We start from the raw sequence: 21056 nt of genomic DNA, 5'->3' as shown, positions 1-21056 counted from the left end.
TTGTTCAGCCACCTGAAAAATACTACAAACTGCTGAACAATGAATGTTTGAAGGACAAGAAGACAACCTCGCTAATACTACCTCACTGAATCACCGTCCTTGTCGAGTGTCAACTCAGACATCCATGACATTGATCCAGCTCCCAAAAAACAGACTGAAATAACCAAAGCAATCGCAACCATTTTGTTTGGTTGCATTCTGTGATGACGTGTATTTTTAGTTAGCCTATATCCTATGTTTTAGGTACAATTTTAGTTGCTTCTCTGAGATGCAGGAGTGTAAAAAAAGGACCAGTCTTATTTTGGTGCAAAGATTTGTACATTAGCAGCAGTGTAGCACAACAAATCCATAATAAAAGCCATAATCACGCAGCCCTATAGCCAACGTAGTGTAGCTCAAGTTATTGCATGGTGATGGTTCACATTGGAACCTCTAAATGACTATGGGGGGCTAATAAGCTAATAACTAATGGGATCTATAGAATATGCTTTATAGCATTGACCGATTCAATCTGATTAATCCAAGTGGCCATGTGCATAACAGGAAAAAAACTGCAATAAAATTATGTTTGGGACGTAAAAATATGTCTTCTACAGTGATTGTGTGGTCTGCATAGGTGAATACAGGCTGATAATGTTACAGCATTATAATGGTGTTAAGAGATGCAACTGTTAATCGATAGGTTGCCTACATTTAAATTAATCACAGTTTGTAATTTTTTAGGAAAAGTCTAAATTCTCTAACTCCAGCTTCTTCAATGTGAATACTGTCCTCTGTGAAAGTAAATGAATTGTATTTGAGTGTTGGATCAAACAAGACATTAGAGGATGTCGTCTTGGGCTTTGTGAAACACTGATCAATATTTTTCACCATTTTCTGACATTTAATAGACAAAACAACAAGGTAATTAACCAAGAAATCATTGAGAGATTAATCTGCAATGAAAAGAATTGTTAGTTGCAGCTCTAGTGGTGTCACACTGTTACAAAGACAGAAGCTAAAAGTCTTCAAATCAAATTCTGTTGTCATCTTCCTTCAAAAGCAAGCTCAAACGCTAACAAATGCAAAGTGTTACTTATGGGTTTAGACACCAGTATAAATATATTCATAACCTTGTCAGAAAGTTGGATTTTCTGTCAAAACACATTTTAGGACAGACAATGTGTTGATTCAATTTAAAAATGCTCGGCGCTGGCAATTGAGAAAGTACCTTAATACCCCGGCATCATGCTTTGACACACTTCACATTTAAACATATTGCTGCATTCCTTTCTTAATCCACGTCTTTCTCATCTCATTGGTTTTTTCTTTTACCCGATGAAACAATGCATATTCAGTTTTTGTTTACGAACCCAGGGTCTCTCCGGGTGTCTGAGAAAGGTTGCTCCGTTGTTCCAATTTGCGTTGTGTTTCACCCCCTACTCATTAATCTCCCTCCACTCGCTGATAGCTTCGTTTCGTCCACTAGAAATCGCTTTCAATTATTCATGCCTATTTTCCACAAATACCTTGGAGATGGAATTAGCAAACAAACAATGCCAGGCGACACTAATCCTCGTCTACAGCAAAGATCCTTTAATGCACTAGAGATCTGGCCGGCTGTTGACAGGCACCTGTTACTGTCTTCAGCTGCTTCGCAACAGCAATGTTGACACAGTAAATATGTTTGCAGGAGCAGTGCAGCCCTGACCCTACACTGAGGTGCAGGGATAATACTGAAGGAAAGGAGAGAGGAATAACGAAGAGCAGGAGAGCATGGAGAACGGGAAAGAGCACCCCTGAAAAGGATAAAGGGGGGTGTAAGACACAGCTCAATTCATCGGCTGGGACATTCTCGGCTCCTTGACACAACGGCAAACGTTTCCACATGACACCATTTTCTTTGAGACGAGCACAGAGAGTCAGTAGCTGATGAAAGCTCACTCTGCAGGCCAGGGACAAGGATAAAAACTAGATGTTTAAGACTGATTTCCAGATGCCAGAATGCCCTATTAGAGCATTTTTAATAACTGTCTTTGACTACTTGAGATATTTTCTGTTCCTGGAGGCACTAGACGAGAAGTGAAGACAACAAAAAGAAATGAGGATGGTGCATTGTGACCTTGGAATTAAAAAGACATCCGATGCCCTGGTAGAGAAGTTTTCACCAAAACAAAGCAGCAATATCTAGCAGTTTGCTCTGACTCATACAGCTCTGGTTATCTAGCATCCTGCAGCTAGAAAGCAAACATGTGCGCGCACACACACACACACACACACACACACACACACACACACACACACACACACACACACACACACACAAACGCATGCACATGTGGAGTAAACAAATTGAGGTTTACAGATTGCAACAGACGGCAGAAGTTCCTCAGATCAACAATGCATAAATGTTAAGGAAGACAGAAAAGTGAGATGTGTCGTATCGAATAAGCATCATTGTGCGTTTATGTTTGTGAGCGTGTATATAGTATATGCATGTGTGTGTGTGTGTGTGTGTGTGCCCTCTAGCAGGGAAGATGATGCAAGGGAGCCTGGCAGGGTACTACTGAGACTGAAAGAAGATAGTGAGACTGACGGTTTAGACGACTGAGAGCTGGGCTTGTAGCTGGATGACACACACACTTTCACACACTTTCTCACACACACTTTCTCAGACACACACACATACATACACAGAGCCAGGGGCGATGGAGGAGAAGAGACTGAGGAAGACTTTGATCACCGAACTGAGCACATTCAAGCACTCAACCAGAGAGGGCAGTCAGTGATGAGGAGGAGAGAGGAGAGTGCCCAGGGAGAGACGAGGGGGAAGAGGGAGGAAGAGGGAGGGAGAGGGATCGGGTTGTTTTCTGACCTCTACGCTCATTGATACAGATGTTAAGGCATGAACACACAGACAATCAGGCATCCGACACAGACACAGCCGAGCTCTGTTGTATTGAAAGGAGAGAAAAAAACAGGTTTTCTTGACATGTTTCTTGATGATGCAAACCCATGCTGACAAAACTAATTTCATTTCAGCCGTATGAACGCCGTGTCTCAACGTGAACATATTGAAAGCAGTGACAACATTCAGAAAATGTAATTCACACTTATTTCTTTAGCCTCTAGCCACTTGCTGAATGGTAAATATTACAATATCAAGCAGGAACCAGACACACAAGTGTGTCACATAGGAATCCCTGTGGCTTATATTACCTTTACAAACAGTGTATGTCCGAAAACAGGCAGCCATAGCACTACAGATCTGTCCTCCACGCCTGAGATGCAGGTGGATAAACCATTGTGCTGTTTGCGAAGAGAGCAGGTAATTATCGTTGGCATTTTGACAAGTGTTTGCCAGAGTGAAGGTCAACTCTGTCTGCGTGGGAGATCTATGCTAATCTGCTCAGCTGGAAAAGACTACCACTCACCACCCAAATGGTAGCTAGCACCATTATGCAGCCACAGCTACCGTGTTTCCACTTTAGAGTTGTCTGCAAGGCTGTGTGTGTGAGGGAAAGTGTGTGTGTGTGCCTGCAAGCAGATCAGAGAGAGTACGAGGCCTTCCTACAGAGAAAGAAAATAGACAGACAGAATCAGGCAGGCAGACAGACAAATGGAGTAAGATAGAAAAGAAACCCAGTTATATATAGGCTAACGCGCTTGTGTTTCTAGAACAAAACAACAGACATAGTGTGGGCAGAGTGCACTTCACATCTGCCCACAAAGTATAATAGTCTCTCCTGTCGGCTTTAAGGCAAACTTCTCACGTTTCAATCCACTTATTTTATGCAAATTTTCAATTTGCGCAGAGAAAAGCCTGAGTGGATGACTGAAATTAATTGTTACAAAAATTTAACATTGCATATAAGTTTTTATGCTTGGCTGAGGAGGAAAAGTTGGTGTTGGTGTTGGTGTAAAACCGAAATGTGACAAACTGCAACAGAAACAGACTTTGTAAAGGTAAAGGTCCACTGATTGTCACACACCTGAATGTGTGAAATTTGTTCTCCGCATTTGACCCATCCCCTGAGGGAGTGGTGAGCAGCAGCGGTGCTGCGCTCGGGAATCATGTGGTGATCTAACCCCCCAATTCCAACCCCTGATGCTGAGTGCCAAGCAGGGAGGCAATGGGTCCCATTTTTATAGTCTTTGGTATGACCCGGCCGGGGATCGAACCCACGACCTCCCAGTCTCAGGGCGGACACTCTACCACAAGGCCACTAAGCTGGTGACCTACATGAGACCTACCCACTGAGACCTACACGAAGCATGTGATTTAAAGGAACAGTTTGTAAGATTTAGGGGGATTTAGTGGCTCCTATTGGTAAGGACTGCAGATTGCAGCCAGCTGAAATTTCTCCTGGTTAGAATTCCTTCAGTGTTCATTAATAAAGGTTTTGTTTTACCTGGAGCCAAACCAGTAAAAAACACTGAATAAAGGAGGTTCACGTTAAAAATCAGTGTTTCTCAAGCTTTAAATGTGTGCTCACCTTTATTCTTTAAGGCAATATGTGCTCACTTTATTGCTGATCAAAACGTTCAGGAAGTTTTTACCGGGAGAGGATTTTCTGCAGATGTCTCCTCTTCTTGGAAACAAGTGCACCCGGTGATTTAAACCGGTAAAAACAATGAATAAAGCAGTTTCAAAATGTTTTTCCGTTGCTGTCCGGCGTGACAGAGATGGGTGCTAGCCGAGCACCTGCTAACGTGTGCTAATTTTTTTTCTCTAATAACTTAAGATCCAGACATTCAGGAGGTTTCTACTAGGAGACGAATTATCCGCAAGAGGTCTCTTCCTCTCCAAACCAAACAGACCTGGTGATTTAAACCAGTAAAAACACTGAATAAAGCAGTTACATGTTAAAACAAATCTGTGTTTCTCTGACACTGCTTGTCATGCAGGGGCTGCTAACTACAGTAGCCAATGCATAAATGCTAATGACCCTATCTAGAACCAGTGTTTGGTTTGTTCATTTGGGCTACTGTAGAAACACGGTGGTGAACATGGTGATTTCTGTGGACAAGAACCTGCTTTCGATGTAGATATAAACAGCTCATTCTAAGTTGATTTTCAGGTAATTATACACTAAAGAAAACACATTCATTTTATTATATTCTATTTCTGCCAATATATTCTCCTAAATCCTACACATTGGACCTTTAATTGGCATTTTCTTTTGCCAAATTTTCTGTAAATTTGTTAAAAATTCATCAAACATCAAGATGATCTGACTTCTGTCTTTTTCCCCAAAATACACAAAAATCTCCTTACGTGTGTGTGTGTGTGTGTATGTGTGTGTGTGTGACAGACAGAGGCAGGAACACGGGGGCAGACATTGTCTACGTCCACGTCTCCCTGCGTCTCTCCCTCGGGTGACAGCCGTGTGTCAGGGTCTCTGCTCTCTGCTCCAGATGGCCCAGTCAGTTGCTCCCAAGGTCCCCAGGCTCCCAGCGCTCATTGACCAGGGCCGGGGTTCTCACGGCCTGGGGGCCCGCGGACTCATTGCTGTGGTCTGGCCTCTGGGGCCTTTGGGGCCTCAGAGGGGCTATGGGGTCGCCCAGCCGTGACAGCCAAGACAATAGGAGTGTCCTCACCCAGCTCCCACCCACCATCTACCAGCCTGTCTTAACACATACATATACACGCACTCATCATGGTGTTTGGCCTGGATGTTCTTGACCACAGTTGGTCGACAGCGGCCGAGTCACCAGACAATCTTCAAATCCATCACCTGCAGAATTGGCTTATCGATTGAATACAAGATTAATTATAAAAGTGGTGGAACAAAAACGTGTCTAGAAGATGATTGAGACATATCTATGTCATCAATTTAAAATAATGACAGGACTTAATTAAAGGAAAAATACCTTTCCTACACATGAATCCACCTCCTCACTGTGAAGTGCACAAACATATGGAAATAGGTTGTAGATCAAATCCATCATCAGCTACAAAATGTTGCTTTACAGTTAGCAAAAGCAACTCTGGCAGATCCAATTTCCCCCGACTGAAGGTGATTTACATGTTTAGAAATCACAATTTAGATCGAGAGGAAGCAAGAAGGCAAGAAAAAAAGTTGAGTTCTAAACAACACGTTTCAACATTGGTTTTAACAGCTTGGCTGCCACTTCATCAAATATTGAATAAATCATTTTCTTGGCACAGTATGAACACAGCTGCAAAAAAAAAAAAAAATCACACACACAAACATGCACACATCCGCACACGCGCACACAAACACGGACACACAGAATGCCTTGTAGTTTTGATAAAGCAGCAGCTTTCTCTTTTGTTTTGCAGCCGAGCAGGGATTAGGCAGTGCGGGTCTTTGTCCTGCGGTTTTCCAGTTGAGCAGAACACAAGAGCCTCTACCTCCACTAATACAGTCAGACCTCCCAGCAGGCCTTTCACCACACAGCCGCTAAGAACCTGCTGCCCAAAAGATGCTTTTCAATGAGTTATCAAATCTCCTCTATACTGTCCATGCCTTTCAACCGAGTCTCTTTGTCTATTCTTTTCAATGGAGCATTGAACACATCAAATAGATGGGCAGATAGATGGACAGCACAATGTAGCAGAGCCATATTAACCTCTTTCAGACGCTGCAGAGTACAGTCAAGGTAACACCAGTGAAGGTTAAATATATTGTTGCATCTGAATGTACATGGATGGACTGTATACACTAGTATATCATATAAAAAACAACCACAGCTATTTACAATGAATGTGTTTATTACAGGAAGCTTTAGGAAAATTACTCCACTATATGTTTTTAAAAGATTGATTAATCATGAGAAATTCAAATTCTAAACACTTGCTGCTTCAAGGTTAAATGTAAACCTTGAAGCTTGAAGCTGTGTTTTATTCGATTTAAAAGTAAATATCGTTGGGTTTTGGGCTGTTTGTCAGATAAATAAAGCGCTTTTAAAATGTCACCTCAAGCTCTCAGAACTTTATTTTTTGATATGGTAGGACCCTGACACGCCAAGCCGATAGCTGGCCATCGGTGAGCATCTGTCGCCCTAGTTTTTGTGGTGTCTCCCGCACCGTCGGCACTAGTTGGCAATTAGTTTCTTTTCAGGCCAATTCAGCATGTGGAATTGACATCAGCGATGGCGGAGCCCGTTGGTGAGTGAAATCACTCTGATTGGCAGTACAGCTCAGCACATGAGAAAAGAAACTGAATCAAGGAAAGTTAACAAACGACTAAAGTCAAAAGGCTGTGAGATCAAAACAAATGTGTGACGTTAGGTAAGATTATTTTTTTACTAACTGAGCTCTTTAACAGAAACAGTTCTTCGTGGTTTGTGTTGTTGTTTGCCCGCACATTCTCACTCCGACCTCGTCACATATTGACATTTTGGTCACGGACTTTCCACCTCCACATACGACGTGCAAGCCTGGGTGTGTTGGTTATTGATGTTCTGGGATGCTGTGTCAAGTTCTCTTCATTCAAGATTACTGTTTTCACAGGAAATTTAACATTAACATACAGTCTCTTTCACAATAAATGCACTACGTCAGTACAACACCCCGAATTGACATTTTTTTTCCTTCAACAACAAACACACATGGTTAGGTTTATGAAAAAAGACCAGGGTTTGGCTTTAGGATCTTACAGGACACGAACACCACTCTCTCAGATGAAAGTCGGTGTTTGTTGGACCCATCTACTGCCAACCTCCCGCCTGCCCTGCTCGAACTTTGGCTGCCTTAACTTTCGTTCTTGTCTCAGTGTGTTTCCCCCTGATGTGGCACCGTTAAACTAAAACGGCAACCGAACGCATATCATGCTGACGTTAAAGGACGCCATTTTTTGTTGGTTTCTGACACCGCAAGTCACTACCCAAGTGCCAGATTTCGACAACTTTGGAGTGAGACCGGGCTCTATTTGCAAGCACAAGATTAATATTATTTGTTCTTTCAACATCGGGTTCTGTTTTCTTTAAGTGTCCCTTTTTAAATGACAAAAACAGACTTCTATCACCTGCTGGTATGGACAGTTTAATCCTCTCATGCAGGCGCAGAACAAACATGCTATTTGGGCATTGGCTGTAGTCTTTGCGGCGTGTTTAAGTGCAACTTTCTGGCCTCTTTGTCGCCACTTGTCCTTTGACATCTGTTTGGTTTGTCTGGCCGTTTGCAGAGCTCGGGTAGACAACATTCTGAAGATACGCAATGCAGAAAATATTCAACTATACATCTCATTTATGTCTCAAAACTGTCTGTTCTACAAAACTACCCCAGCTGGCATTGTCCCGCAGGTGATAGAAAGTCCTGGTTCTCTTTTCTCTTTTGTTGGATTTCCTTTCCTGTAATTTAGGTGTGTCCATGGACCAGGCGCTGAGTCTTGACCAGCATGCAAATTGTTTGCTTCGCTTCTGTTTATACCAGCTGAGGAACATTGCTAAATCCAGGCCCATTGTGTCCCTAGCTCAGATGGAGATGGTTATTTATTTCATCCCATCTTGACTACTGCAATCCCCAAATGATTGCATTGGATGATGGTTTTCATCTGCCTCAGCAAGACGTCCCTGGAACGCTTACAAGTGTTCCACAATGGTGCTGCCAGTCCTCCCAAAAAGGTCTCATGTAATTTTTGGATTTCTTTACACTGGCTTCCCATCAAATTCAGGATCCAGTTCAACATTCTTGTGATGCTTGGTCACATTGAAGAGCTACTGCAGACACCTTTAAAAAGCCTTTTTTTAGTGATTTCTTTGTCTGCATTTCATGTTTATTATTTGTTTTTTTTTAAAGTCTTTTATTGTGAAGCATGTCTGATTTTGAAAGGTGCTTATGAATAAACTTAGCCTCTACATACTTAATGGTTATTATTCAGATATAAAGAAGAATACGTTTGCCGAATTTTCTACAACATTCCACACTTTTCTAGTTTTCTAGTTTCACGACTGCTATAAAGCATGCTGTGCAGGCTCTCAGCAGCAGGTTGAGCCCAGAATACAGCAGGGCTTTTGATGAGTTCATTAAGAGGCCACGTCATTTATGCACAGTCACACATAAGGCAATGGTCAGCCAGGATTACCCAGGTGGCCACTGCATGTGGGTGTCAGTTTGATTTTCAGATTCCACTTAAACCATGCTGTTGCTCTACAACCTGGTAACCACTGTGAAATCACAATGCCAATGCCATATTGTATTGAATTCAATGTCTCGCATGCATATTTGGAGTTGGAGTAAAGCTGGAAAATGATTTGAAACACTAAAAGGAGAGCTTCTGCATTCACATTGTTTTTAATATTAGGAGGAGAGTGGGAAGTCCACTCCACTTCACACTGTGGTGGAAACAGAGGGGGGTACCAATGTAGGAGGGGGGCGCAGAAGATAAAGCTCTGGCAGGATTTGATCTAAGGTCAATGGGGGCACACATGTAGCTCCAGAGACAGAAGATTTAACCACTCTGCTATCTCAAAGCGCCATTTTTACATTTTTAATACATTTCAGAGGTGCAACCCACGGTCAAACGGGATTGAACGATGACGACAATGCATCCGGAGTAGTTTGATAAGCTTCTTCTGTCGTCTTTTACAAATCACTATTCAGGTGGGCTGTATTCATAATTCATCACCATGGGTCAGGCTGATGATCATGTTGACTTAACATTTGGTCTGACATTTCAGCCCTGCTCATGCCTGTCATTAGCTCTCGCCACACGCCACCTCATCAAAGTCAGTCACACAAGAGAGGTGTTAAAAAAAGACCCCCTTTACACCTTGCATTAAAATGTGTCTCCTATCCAGATTGTACCTCGATATAATTAAACCTGACTACATTTACACTTGGTATGAATATATGTCTCCGGTGTCCATATTGTGTTCCTACTGAAACCAAACGGCTGCAGCCGTTCTTCACAGAGCTTAGCTGTTGCTTTATAAATGGCTCGGTTGCGATATGAATTGCCAAGTCTGCTTGTACACTTTTGTCTGTCCAAATTCAGGGGCTCGCCTGCTGGTAGAATAATCAAATTCATCCTAGCTATAAGCCGTGATAAACGAATGATCTAAACAATCACTACAGTTTCAAGATTAGCGTCACCAAATTAGTTTCTGACCAAATGTCTCCCCTTCTGTTCCTGAGATATGACGTTGAATGACGCCCAGAGAAGTGTTTTATGCAGAATATTATGATGTCACAGTGAAGTTGACTTTTGACCTTTTGGATATAGATGTCATCACTTCATCATTTTATTCTATTGGACATTTGTGTGAGGTTTTGTCATAATTAGCGTATGAATTCTTGATTTATGACCAAAAACATGTTTTGTGGGGTCACAGTGACCTTGACCTTTGACTACCAAAGTCTAATCAATAATACTCTTCAGTCCAAGTGGATGTTTGTGTCAAATCTTAAGAAATTTCATCAAGGTGTATGTGAGATATTGCGTTTACGAAAATGAGATGGATGCAAGGTTACAGTGACCTTGACCTTTGACCACCGAATTTGAAGAAAAAATGCCTCTACGTATTCTTGAGATATCTTGTTCACAATAAAGAGACAGACTAGGTCACAGTGACCTAAATCTAATTAGTTCATTAATGATTCCAACTGGAAATTTGTGGCAAATTTGAAAAAAAAATCCCCTTTTTGAGATATAGCGTTCACAAAAATAGGATAGACGGAGTGACTGATCGATGGACAGGTGGACAACCCAAAAACATCATGCCTCTAACGGGCAGCTGGCCACATGACCTGAGGAGTTTACTTCTCAAACTGACTATTAGCTAATGTTGGAGTGAATTTCTTTGCTACACCAGGACCTGCACATGAATTGGGACGCCAGAAAAGAAAGGGGAAGAAAAAGAGGGAGCTAGAAAGGGCCTTAAAGTCAAATAATAATGCAATAACCAACTTTTTTCAGTCAGAGACAAAAGCTGCTCCAAGCCAAGCTGGAGAGGCAAACAATAGCCAGGAGGCTAATGTTATGGCTAACATTACTCACCAAGAGCTAGTGTCAGTGAAGGAGCCACTAGGCCCACCAGCACCTGTGAAAAAGATGATAGATGATAGTGCTGATATTGCCTATGTAGTGCCCGTCACTGAGAAAGTCTCCTTCAGTGTACATGTATGTAATATTATTAAAACAAATCTGGGAAAGACCCATTTACTGGACCTTTTCGGGGGCCCAGCCATTTCTGTGGGCAGGTCTGAATCTGATTACCCAAAACACATGAAGAAGTATAGAAAATGGACGGGAAAGAAAGTGAAAAAAGGCAGATGTTATGATACAGTATAATTATTACAGTACACCTCATGCAGGAGAGGTAAATCTGCAGCAGCTGTAATATTTGCTCATTTGATCACTTTGTTAAACAAACGTTGCAACAGTGGGATGACGGAGAGGGATAAATACAGATACACACTGTAATCCAACACACACACACACACACACACACAATAACTCACACTCAAAAACCACTGAACCAAAGATCAACCCCCAGCCCAACCTTTCTTGCGGTAAATCTGTGTCATCAGCCATCATCCAGCATGTCTCGGATAGGAAACGAGTTGGTGCCAAAAAATGTCGCTGTGTAGAAAAACTGAAGCAGCAACACATTTCAGCCAATAACAACACCACCATGTTGATTCCAGTGGGGTGATATTGGATGATATTGACTGTTGGGAGTATTGCTGTGCTTCTCAAAGTCATTTCCGACCAAAGCAAGGACACTGACACACATCACACACACACGCATCAACAGCAACGCCGGGCAGATCGGAGTGCAGACAATGAACAGGGGAGTGGAGGCATACTGACAACCCTCCTTTCTGTGGGTGACAGCTCTCCATCAGTCTACATCAAACAAGTGTACGCATGCAGCCACACACACACACACACACACACACACACACACACACACACACACACACACACACACACAGAGGAGTATACACTCTAACTGGTTGGCTGGAGCAAATGTGTTTCAACCTGTCAGCCTGTTGGACATAATAGAAGACCAAATAAACTGTCCTGTACACTGTATATGTGTGTGTGTGTGTGTGTGTGTGTGGGTGTGTGTGTGAGAGAGAGTGTGTGTGTGTGTGTAGACAGGAGACGTGTACACTCTAGACTCATCATCCCAGTAATTGATGGTCATCTGTCATTGCACACTGTTGATAATCTTCTTTGGGACGGGGGTTTGTCTGAACAAGATGAACACCAGCCTATCTACTGTATCTGGAGAGACTAATCTGTGTTCTCATTTACTGAGGCACAGACGGTGACGGAGTGGACTGGCTAGTGAAAATGAGATGAATCGCAATGAATGTCGTCAACAGCAGTCATCGTGTGATAGGTGATATGAGAAGAAAAAATAAATCTTGACTGCTCTTACCTGCAACTTGAACCAGATCTGCAGTGGTCACGTTCTTGGGGTTGGGGCCAAGTCTGAAAGTCAAGGCTGGACCCAAGATGCTGCAGAAAAACAAGACAGACAGAGCAAAATGAGCAGTTGCATTTGAAGGAATAGTTTGACATTTTGGGAAATACACTTATTGGCTTTCTTGCTGAGAGTTAGATGAGAGGATCGATACCACTCTCATGTCTGTCCATTAAAGGGGACCTATCATGCTCTTTTTTTTTTTTGGTTGATGCTTGTATTTTGGGTTTTTTTCAGAATGTGGTTACATGCTTTAAGGTTAAAAAAACACTTTGTCCTCATACTGTTTGTGCTGGAGCACAACACAACCTAATGTTCTGATTCTGGAAACCAAGGCAAAATTAACAATATCGGCAACCAAGATTTGTGTTTGGTTAGCATGTAGCTACAAGTAGCAGTAGAGGCTGCTAAATACGGAAAAGCATTATACGACCCCTTAAATCAATCCAGCTGTCTAATGACTCACACTATTTACTATTTATCTATTAAATAAGAGTAAATAAAACCAAAATGTTATTTTCTTTAGTTTTATGTGGGTAACTACAGTTATTGTGTGTTGGGCTCTAAGCGCTGCCAAAACATGGGTGACCTACACGCAATACTGTGCCTGAACACATCTTGAGTAGACATAGATGGAGGTCTGAAGTTGCTGCTCTTCTAGCCCGCTGTGGGCTGTAAGGATATTAAGGACTTTGAGTGGTGATGTCAGAGGGGACGGCTACTGTTTCTGTGAAACGTTCCAACGGGTAGCCATCGTTGTGGAAACTGAATATCAGAAAGGTTGTAACTCTTACAACAGCTACTTCATGGAGAAACTGACGCTGCTCTGAACATTATCTAGGACACAATATGTTTCTGAAAATGTTAAAATCACTTGACATGCTTTAGAGGTCAATTTTGTATCAGATGAGAGGTTTGCATTACTGTACAACATAAACAGAAACAAATCTGGATGACATGTCTATGAACAAACAGTAAAATTGGTCATATTAGTCAGTATCCTTGACAAATACACTCAAATCCATAAAAATACATATGGTAGAATCTATAGCCCCTTAACCAATGCACGAAATACCCACTAACGTCCGCTAATATCTGGCTTTTGTACGCAATGAGAAAAGTTACAATTGGCATTCACACCCAGATCAAATGACTCTGTAGTAGCAGTAGCAGGCTTCGGCTCTGATTGGCATTGGTGGAAACACAACACCCAGATGAATGCCCTCATTATTGGCCTGTCTGTGACGTCAAATGTGGCCCACCAGTAAAAAAAACAAAAAAACGCAAATACATAGGGAGGCATATTCGTCGGTAGCCAGCCAGGAAGTGTTGAGATAGAATCACCCATGGACAGAGAGGAACTTTTTTTTTGTTTTCCAAATGCCATAGTCATCCATTCATCTGTCACTGCTTAAAGTCCCTATTGTCTGAGGTTGCAAGGCAATAAGAAGAGAAGCTTCTGCTCTCAGCCAAAACATTGTCTCATGCATACCCCCCCAAAAACATGAATGTGTCTATTTTGTATTTTTTTGTGAAGAGTAAACGTGTTAAATAGTGACCTTTAGAGGTGGTGCTAGGTGGATTCTGTCAGTTTGGGCAGAGCCAGGCTCGCTGTTTCCACCTGATTTCAGTCCTTAATCTGAGTGAGGCTTACTGACTGCTGCTGGTAGCTTCACATTCACTTGACAGACTTGTTTTAACTCAACACATTCAATTCAGAAATTGGCAGAATGCACAAACAAAAGGTGTGAATGATGAAAAGAGAAGCTGAAAAGTACCAGACACTATATTTCTGAACAAGATGTGAATCATCATGAATTCTCTTTTCCTTTTCAGTTTAAATTTGGCTGGAGACCTCTGTACAGTCACCTGCTGATCAGCACCATGTTTTCTTTTCACCTACAGTAACCTGCCTGTACTCCCTGTGCCTATATTCTCCTCTGTCTGGTCAGGAGTCAGCTACAGACGTCTCTCCCTGGGGCAGAATAAATGTTTGAAGTCCCTGAGGTTGGCCATGAAATAAAATCTAACAACTCCACCAGACTCTGTAAGAACTCCCTGCAGTGGTCAGGGAAAGCTGCGTACTCTGAAGCAATGTGTGCAGATAAAATCATACCCAGGTCTACTGTAACCTCCTAAAATCCCAAATGATTGCACTGGATGATACATTTTTAACGGCTAAAAGAACAAACAGTGACTTCACAGACCTGGGGAGGGTTGTCTTTCAGTACAGGTTTCAGCAACAAGCATGTCAACCCTCACAAATGATGAAGACCCTGTCTGAGCCGATCAGTAACAAATGCAGCACCTTGTTTTGAGTGGTTATTGTAGTTCCCAAATGAGCCAATCAGGGTAATTCTGAATGTTATGAGTACAACAGTGAGATAATTTTCCTCAAGTTTTGTCTAAATCAAAACTAAATCAGTGATGTCTAGGACGCTGATGATGAACACATGGCATGAGTGAGCAAAATGATCAACGCAGGAGTCAGATGCATCACTCTCCCACGTTCTAGGAAAATCCTAACAGGCCATTTAGTGAGAATTTTAAAATGCCAGAACTGAGCAATGAGATTCACGCTGTGAAAATCTGCATCTTATCATTTAGTCTTTTACTCTGTCACAAATGTCTTTTTTTTTTCTTGAACAAGTGAAAAATCTTCCAGTAAGTTCAGTAAATTTAAACCTGGCACCAATACAAATCAACCTGTTTCAACAATTTTGTGTCAAATTTATATTTCTTTACCCAAGTGTAGGCTTAACCTGTCTTTTCTCAAAATACTGACATTTCTGGGGAAAATTATTCAACAGACTGCATTCAAAGCAGGTTGACATAATCTCAATGGCAGATTTTGTTACTTGTTTAAAGAAAGCAAGAATTTTGGCCTCAATAAAAAGACATTCTTTGCTTCATAAAATGGCATCCATTGCTGTGCATCTTTTCTTTAGAGACCCATACAAATGCTTTTGCATGTTTTGGCCAATTTACTGTCAACGAAATATACCACATCACAGCTAACCTGCTAAGTTTGTCAGAGCTTGACAAGCCTTGACCATTAAGGTTTGTCTGAGACAAGTGGATGTTTTTGTAGTGCAGGGGGAAGAGAAATGTACGTGCCCCACTAGACAAGAGAAACAAGTCTAACAAGTAAACAGCTAGCTAGCATTAGCAGCTGTGTTACTCACTAGATAACAATAATTTTAGCTAAACCTGCTACATTTTGAGATTAGCTAAACCCTGGGTCTTCAAGAGGGGGTCCTCAGAGTTAGAGTTATTTTTTTCTCCCCCAAAATTAAAATATGTCAGAAAATATATTATTAGTAATGATAATCGCCGTATTCATAAAAAAAAAAAAAAAATTTACAGCACACAATATTAATGCTAAGCTAACTGTTACCCATGAATCCTTGTGTAATCATGTGAGCTAGCTAATTGTGCTAGCTAACTGTGTAGTACTTGAGCATAATGGCTAGGTGGACTAGTTAGCTAACAATTACATACTATTGAAAGACTTTGGCCAATTAACTGTATTATTATTCCAAGTGTATGGGCATTTTGTGAACCATAATGGATTGTTTTGTAAGTTTTCAAGCAAGAGACTCTGACACACCGTCCACCTCAGAAGCCACCGGCAACAATGAGGATGGTGAGGCTAACACAATTAGCCATGCTACAGCAGCTGCTAATTTAGCAGCTACAGGTAAACACAAATGAGAGAAGACCCAAAAGTATTTGGAGAATTATCTCAAATGCAGCTCAGTTTTTATAAAATATATTTAGTGAGCGGTCCCTGCTCTGGCTAGCTCAGCTTTGCTCAGCAAAGGGGTCTGAAAACTGTTCTAGACCACTGAGCTGAGCTACAAACATACTAGCTAACTAGCATGCAAACTAGCAAGCAGAGAGACAGCAAGTGGTATGCCATAGCCAAAATACCAAAAGGGCGCCTATTCATTCCAATGGAGTGGCTCACCTGGAGCATATGCCAAAAAGTTTTCTAGTTTCTGGGTTTACTTCCACAGTATGCAGCCCACTGAATATGCGCAGTAGTGTTTCTCCCACTGGCGAGTTCCTGCTATCTCATAGACTTTACATTGTGATGATGTCACAGGTTTTTAAATCGCTTTTCTTGGCTTGAGGTAAGTTTTGCAAATATAAAACCAACATGGCTCAAAAATTCAGAAGGAGTCATAACTGACCTTGTTTATGGTTTGAGGTGCCTTGTAAACAGTTTTACAGATGTGTCTTCTACAACAGTGGTCTATGGGGAAAACGCTTTTTGGGTCGCAGGGGATTTGTTTTGCTGCAGTACCACGAGTGGCCACTGGGAAACTTTTGTTGCAAGGCTGACAGCTCTCCTGGGGGCCTGGGTATTACTGACAGTGGAAGCAAGTGGCACCTGCCACATAACTGCCAGACTGAGTGGTACCACAGTGGCATTTTGGTGGCAGTTAAGAGATGACTCCCTTGACTCGCTGTTAACTAGGAGTGTGTTAAGTGTTGATGGCACGATTTTTAAGGAAAATAAAACTAAAGATTTGTTTTTCATTATTGTAGCCGATTGGTATAAATGTATCAAAAAAGTAATTATTGGCACGGAGTGTTGTTTTGTTCCTTATTATTTCAAAACAGCTAAAATCATAACTTCCTTGGGGGAAAAATTCATACAAAAAGGGTGAAAAACAAAAAAATAGAACGTGGTTGCTCAACGATCACCGTAAAACAGATTCAAGGCTGCTGATTTATTGTGACAATAAACCATGCAAATTATTATCATTATCACATACAATCTAACTTAATATAAAAATGATTTGTTGAGGTGAAACTTAACATACAGCCACTTTAATAGAATTCATTAATTGAATTATTTGTATGACTGGTTATCTGAATTCTGCATTTGCAAACAAAATTAAAAGTAAATTATTGTCATTTTGACCTGGACAAGTGTTTTTTGTGAAAGGTAAATTCACCTCAAACACTTAATGTCGAGCCCTGTTTGCAAACCCTGCAGCATACATAACAGTGCATCATCATGTCTTAACAGTTGTGTCTTGGAAAGTGTAGTAACATTTCTAGTTTACTTCTGCAGCAGACTGTATGACAGAGAGGGAGATTCATCAGACTGCCAGAGTGCTGTGACCCAGACCCACTCACCATCAGTCTGCCCGCTACAGAGGCAGCAACACCCACTCCGCCAGGGGCAATATGTGAGCCGATACTGCCAGACAGACGGACCCAACCGTGCAACGATGTGAACATGATCACACACACGCGCACACACACACACACACACACACACAGAGCTCTAAAAGAAATATGTCCTCTCTAATGCCTTCACCTGGGCTCTGTTTGCTCTCGTAAATGTCAATATTTCCACAATCTTTACTCTTGCCCCCATCCTCCCTGACCGAAGGTATTCTGTCAGAGATCTCGATGCATCTCAAATTGAACTGACGTGATTTTTTTTTTTTTCAAGCCACACAAACCCTATTTAAATATACTGCCGGGGGGGGTGGGGGGGGGGGACACCACCCCAGTGGAGAGATGAAGTTAAGACTGATAAGTTTTCTGGAGGACTTCACACCGTCTCCTGTGTTATCGGATGTGTAAGCTTGGACTTCATATTAGCTCTGCTGCTGGGACATGATGAGTGTGTATGTGCAGACTGGTTGGCGGGATATTGGCAGGGTGTGTGTGTGCCTGCACAGACTGTGTGAGGATGAACTTGTGAGTGTGTATCCCACTCCCCCTAGTGTTTCTGACGAGTAAAACACTTACGTCATCCGAACAAGGCACATATTATCCCCCCAGCCCATCATCATCCAAAACTACAATTTCACATCTCTTTTGAGAGGAGAATATTCTGTGCTGATTACTGTAGAAGCAGACTCCAACGTAATTGTTTTCAGCATCTGAAAATCTCAACAACATTGAAACCGTCACCCTCCTCTCCTCTTATTCTCCGTCTGAGAATCCTCTCTGCCTGCCTGTTGTCATATTTGAGTATCTCCTCTCCAGTCTTCCTATCAGGGCTCATCAGAGCGAGCGAGGAAAGAGCGGCCCCCAGAAGCAGGACGGCGTGCTCTGACCCGGCTCTCGTACTCGAGGCGACTCATATTCAGACAGAGGCTTTCAAACACTCACCTGCCGTGGCCACACAGCAAGAGGCACAATGGGCTTGCGTCACGTCCTCCGTCTTGGCTATTTCTACATGAATGCGCTTTCATTACTTTGTAAAAAGGAAGAGAACAGGGATAAATAAGCCCAACAAAGAGGGCATTTTTTTGTATTTGTCCTCTGTATAGAATACTGTTATCAATATGAGGTGTAATACAGTGTGGAAGCTTCATTTAAGGCATCTGTCTGTGGCTTTTGGGCTTAACAGCTTTAATGCACTGAGATCATGGATATATGAAATGGTGGAAAAAGTACTCAAGTACTTTATGTGAATATTGTAATTTTATGCTAAAACCTAAGGGGAAAATATCATACTTTGAAGTCCACTTCATTTATCTGGTATATTTTGCTAGATATTTAACACTCAGTTGCATAAAACTGGGCCCAGTGAGTGACCCTGACCTGGAGAACCCAGCGGTTGTTTTGGTTGTTACTGATTGTGAATCGTTTAAATTGCTGTTAATGTACTTGATTTAACATATTGTGATATTTGATTTTTTTTCCAGCAGTAGCTTTAGCTTATCTGTATATGTATCATTTTTTTGTTGTTGTTCTCTCTTTTTTTTCCTTGTCATGTCTCATATGAGTCTTGCTTTTAATCACTTTTCTTGCACTATTAATAAATACCCAATGCAAAAAACAGATGAAACTACACAATAAATATATAAAGAACTAGCTTCACCTCAGCCAGCTATTAAAATGCTGCTTGCGCGTTAATGCAGGAGGACACCACTCAGACAAAATCGAGACAACTGCAATTTTGGCAAATTAGCACCATTAAAAGTATGCCGAATTAACTATCAACAGTCCCTGTTTGCAGTGCACCCATGGATCCACAGACAATTATCACTGGATTATACTGACACTAATGAAAGCTTAAGAACAAGTTGATTCTAAGGCAAGTTCTGGAGTTAAAAGTCACATCTTTTGTCAATGTTTTTTTTTTTTTTTTTTTCCTCAGATTGTTTCACAATGGACATCAGAGATAATGATGTCTTTGGAAAGTGTACATCCACTTGAATCTAAAAATATGTGCGTCATGTCTGTGTGTTTGGATTTAACTGAGTTATGACTCAGAGAGTGAAGCAAACTGCCTCACAGTTTAAAAGCTCTGCATTAATACATCAGTAAAAGCTGGGTGATGTGGTTGAAATCAGTATCATTAAATAAATAAGAATGTTTTTCTGATAACTATATGAATGAAAATAAAGCAAATGTATGTAAAATCACGATAAATGTCAAATCAATGTAATGATATACAGCATATACAGTAAATATATACCAATCCGAGAGGTGTCACTGTGCAAAATGAGTAATTCTACCTTTGTTACTTACTACATGTTGCTAACAAATAAGTTGCTAATTTTTGTGGACATGTAAAACGGAGCATTTGGGAACTATGACATCATCTCTTTAATTTGCACATGCCCGTTGTTGCTTTGTGTAACAAGCATAGGCTAGAAATAACATCAATGGCTGACCTCCGGCACTGCTTCGCCTAATGACAACTTTACATTTAACTTAGTTTTGCTGCACCGCTTCACGTATGAACGGAGGCATCTGCTGCACCCAGTGTTTTTGCTCCACCTCAAACGACATCATTGGATCAGACCTGGTCAAACCAGCAGTCTCTGGTGGTGCATTTTCCAAAGTGGGATTGCTGTCAATGAGGAATGAAAGGAAAACTAGAGCATGTCCAGAGTATCATGTGTATCTTTAAGTGAGCTTCTTCGTCCTTGTTTCAAATGAGAATTAACGGTGATGAGATCTCCAGCAGGTGTTTTGAAAAAGTCAGTGTTAGCCTGTACACTCGACTATGTTTGTGATAAGGGAAGACTGCTGAAGACAGCTAAAGCAGACAAGCATTTGGAGTCATCTTAGTGTTCTAGTGTGGACGGAGATATTTTATAAAATGAAGGTCATATGAACGAAGGGCGAAAATATCTGTAAATATCTGTAAATGTGTACAAAGGGCCAAAGTGTCACTATATTGTAGTGTTACTGCTTTTACTTGAGTAAAAGATCTGAATACTTCGTCCACCACTGGATATACAAATGATGGTACAATAATGTCACCAGCTATTCATCCACATCCAGATACATCTGATATTAAGTGCATCAGGGGTCGATCCTGAGTGATATGAAATGACAGGTGTAATAACAAGATTGACTCAATCGGTGCCGGCATGGTGACATGTCCTGGTGTTCATCGAAACTAAATCCAAAGCTTGACTTTAAAGACGAGGATCAGAACGTCTCCTCGGTCGCATTTATTTTGAGGTCACTGTGTATTCTCCATGTTGCACCAGATACTGTCAGACAGATTTCCCTCTCAGTTGCTATTATCCGAGTCACTCTGTGTCTACAGTTACAGTACAGCTGCAGACTGCAGCGCACCGGCTTTGGTGTTCATATGCTGCGGGTGTTACTGAACCACCCAGACTTCACTTCTCCAGCAGGAGCGTCTTGAAAGGCTTGTCAGATCTTAAGCGAACACA

General features: G+C 41.5%; 1 protein-coding gene across 1 annotated transcript in view; it reads right to left on the bottom strand.

Annotated features, from left to right (window-relative positions):
* The window catches only part of ptprn2 (protein tyrosine phosphatase receptor type N2), a 176059-nt gene that overhangs the window by 97110 nt on the left and 57893 nt on the right, over nt 1-21056 (bottom strand). The window contains exon 10 of the mRNA XM_033638751.2: nt 12340-12419. Coding sequence (XP_033494642.2) covers nt 12340-12419 — 80 coding nt within the window. The remainder of the gene's footprint in view (nt 1-12339; nt 12420-21056) is intronic.

The sequence above is a fragment of the Epinephelus lanceolatus genome, chromosome 20, assembly GCF_041903045.1.
Source record: "Epinephelus lanceolatus isolate andai-2023 chromosome 20, ASM4190304v1, whole genome shotgun sequence".
Classification (NCBI taxonomy): domain Eukaryota; kingdom Metazoa; phylum Chordata; class Actinopteri; order Perciformes; family Serranidae; genus Epinephelus; species Epinephelus lanceolatus.
Note: the sequence above shows the minus strand (reverse complement) of the source record. Positions and strands in the feature narration are given on the sequence as shown.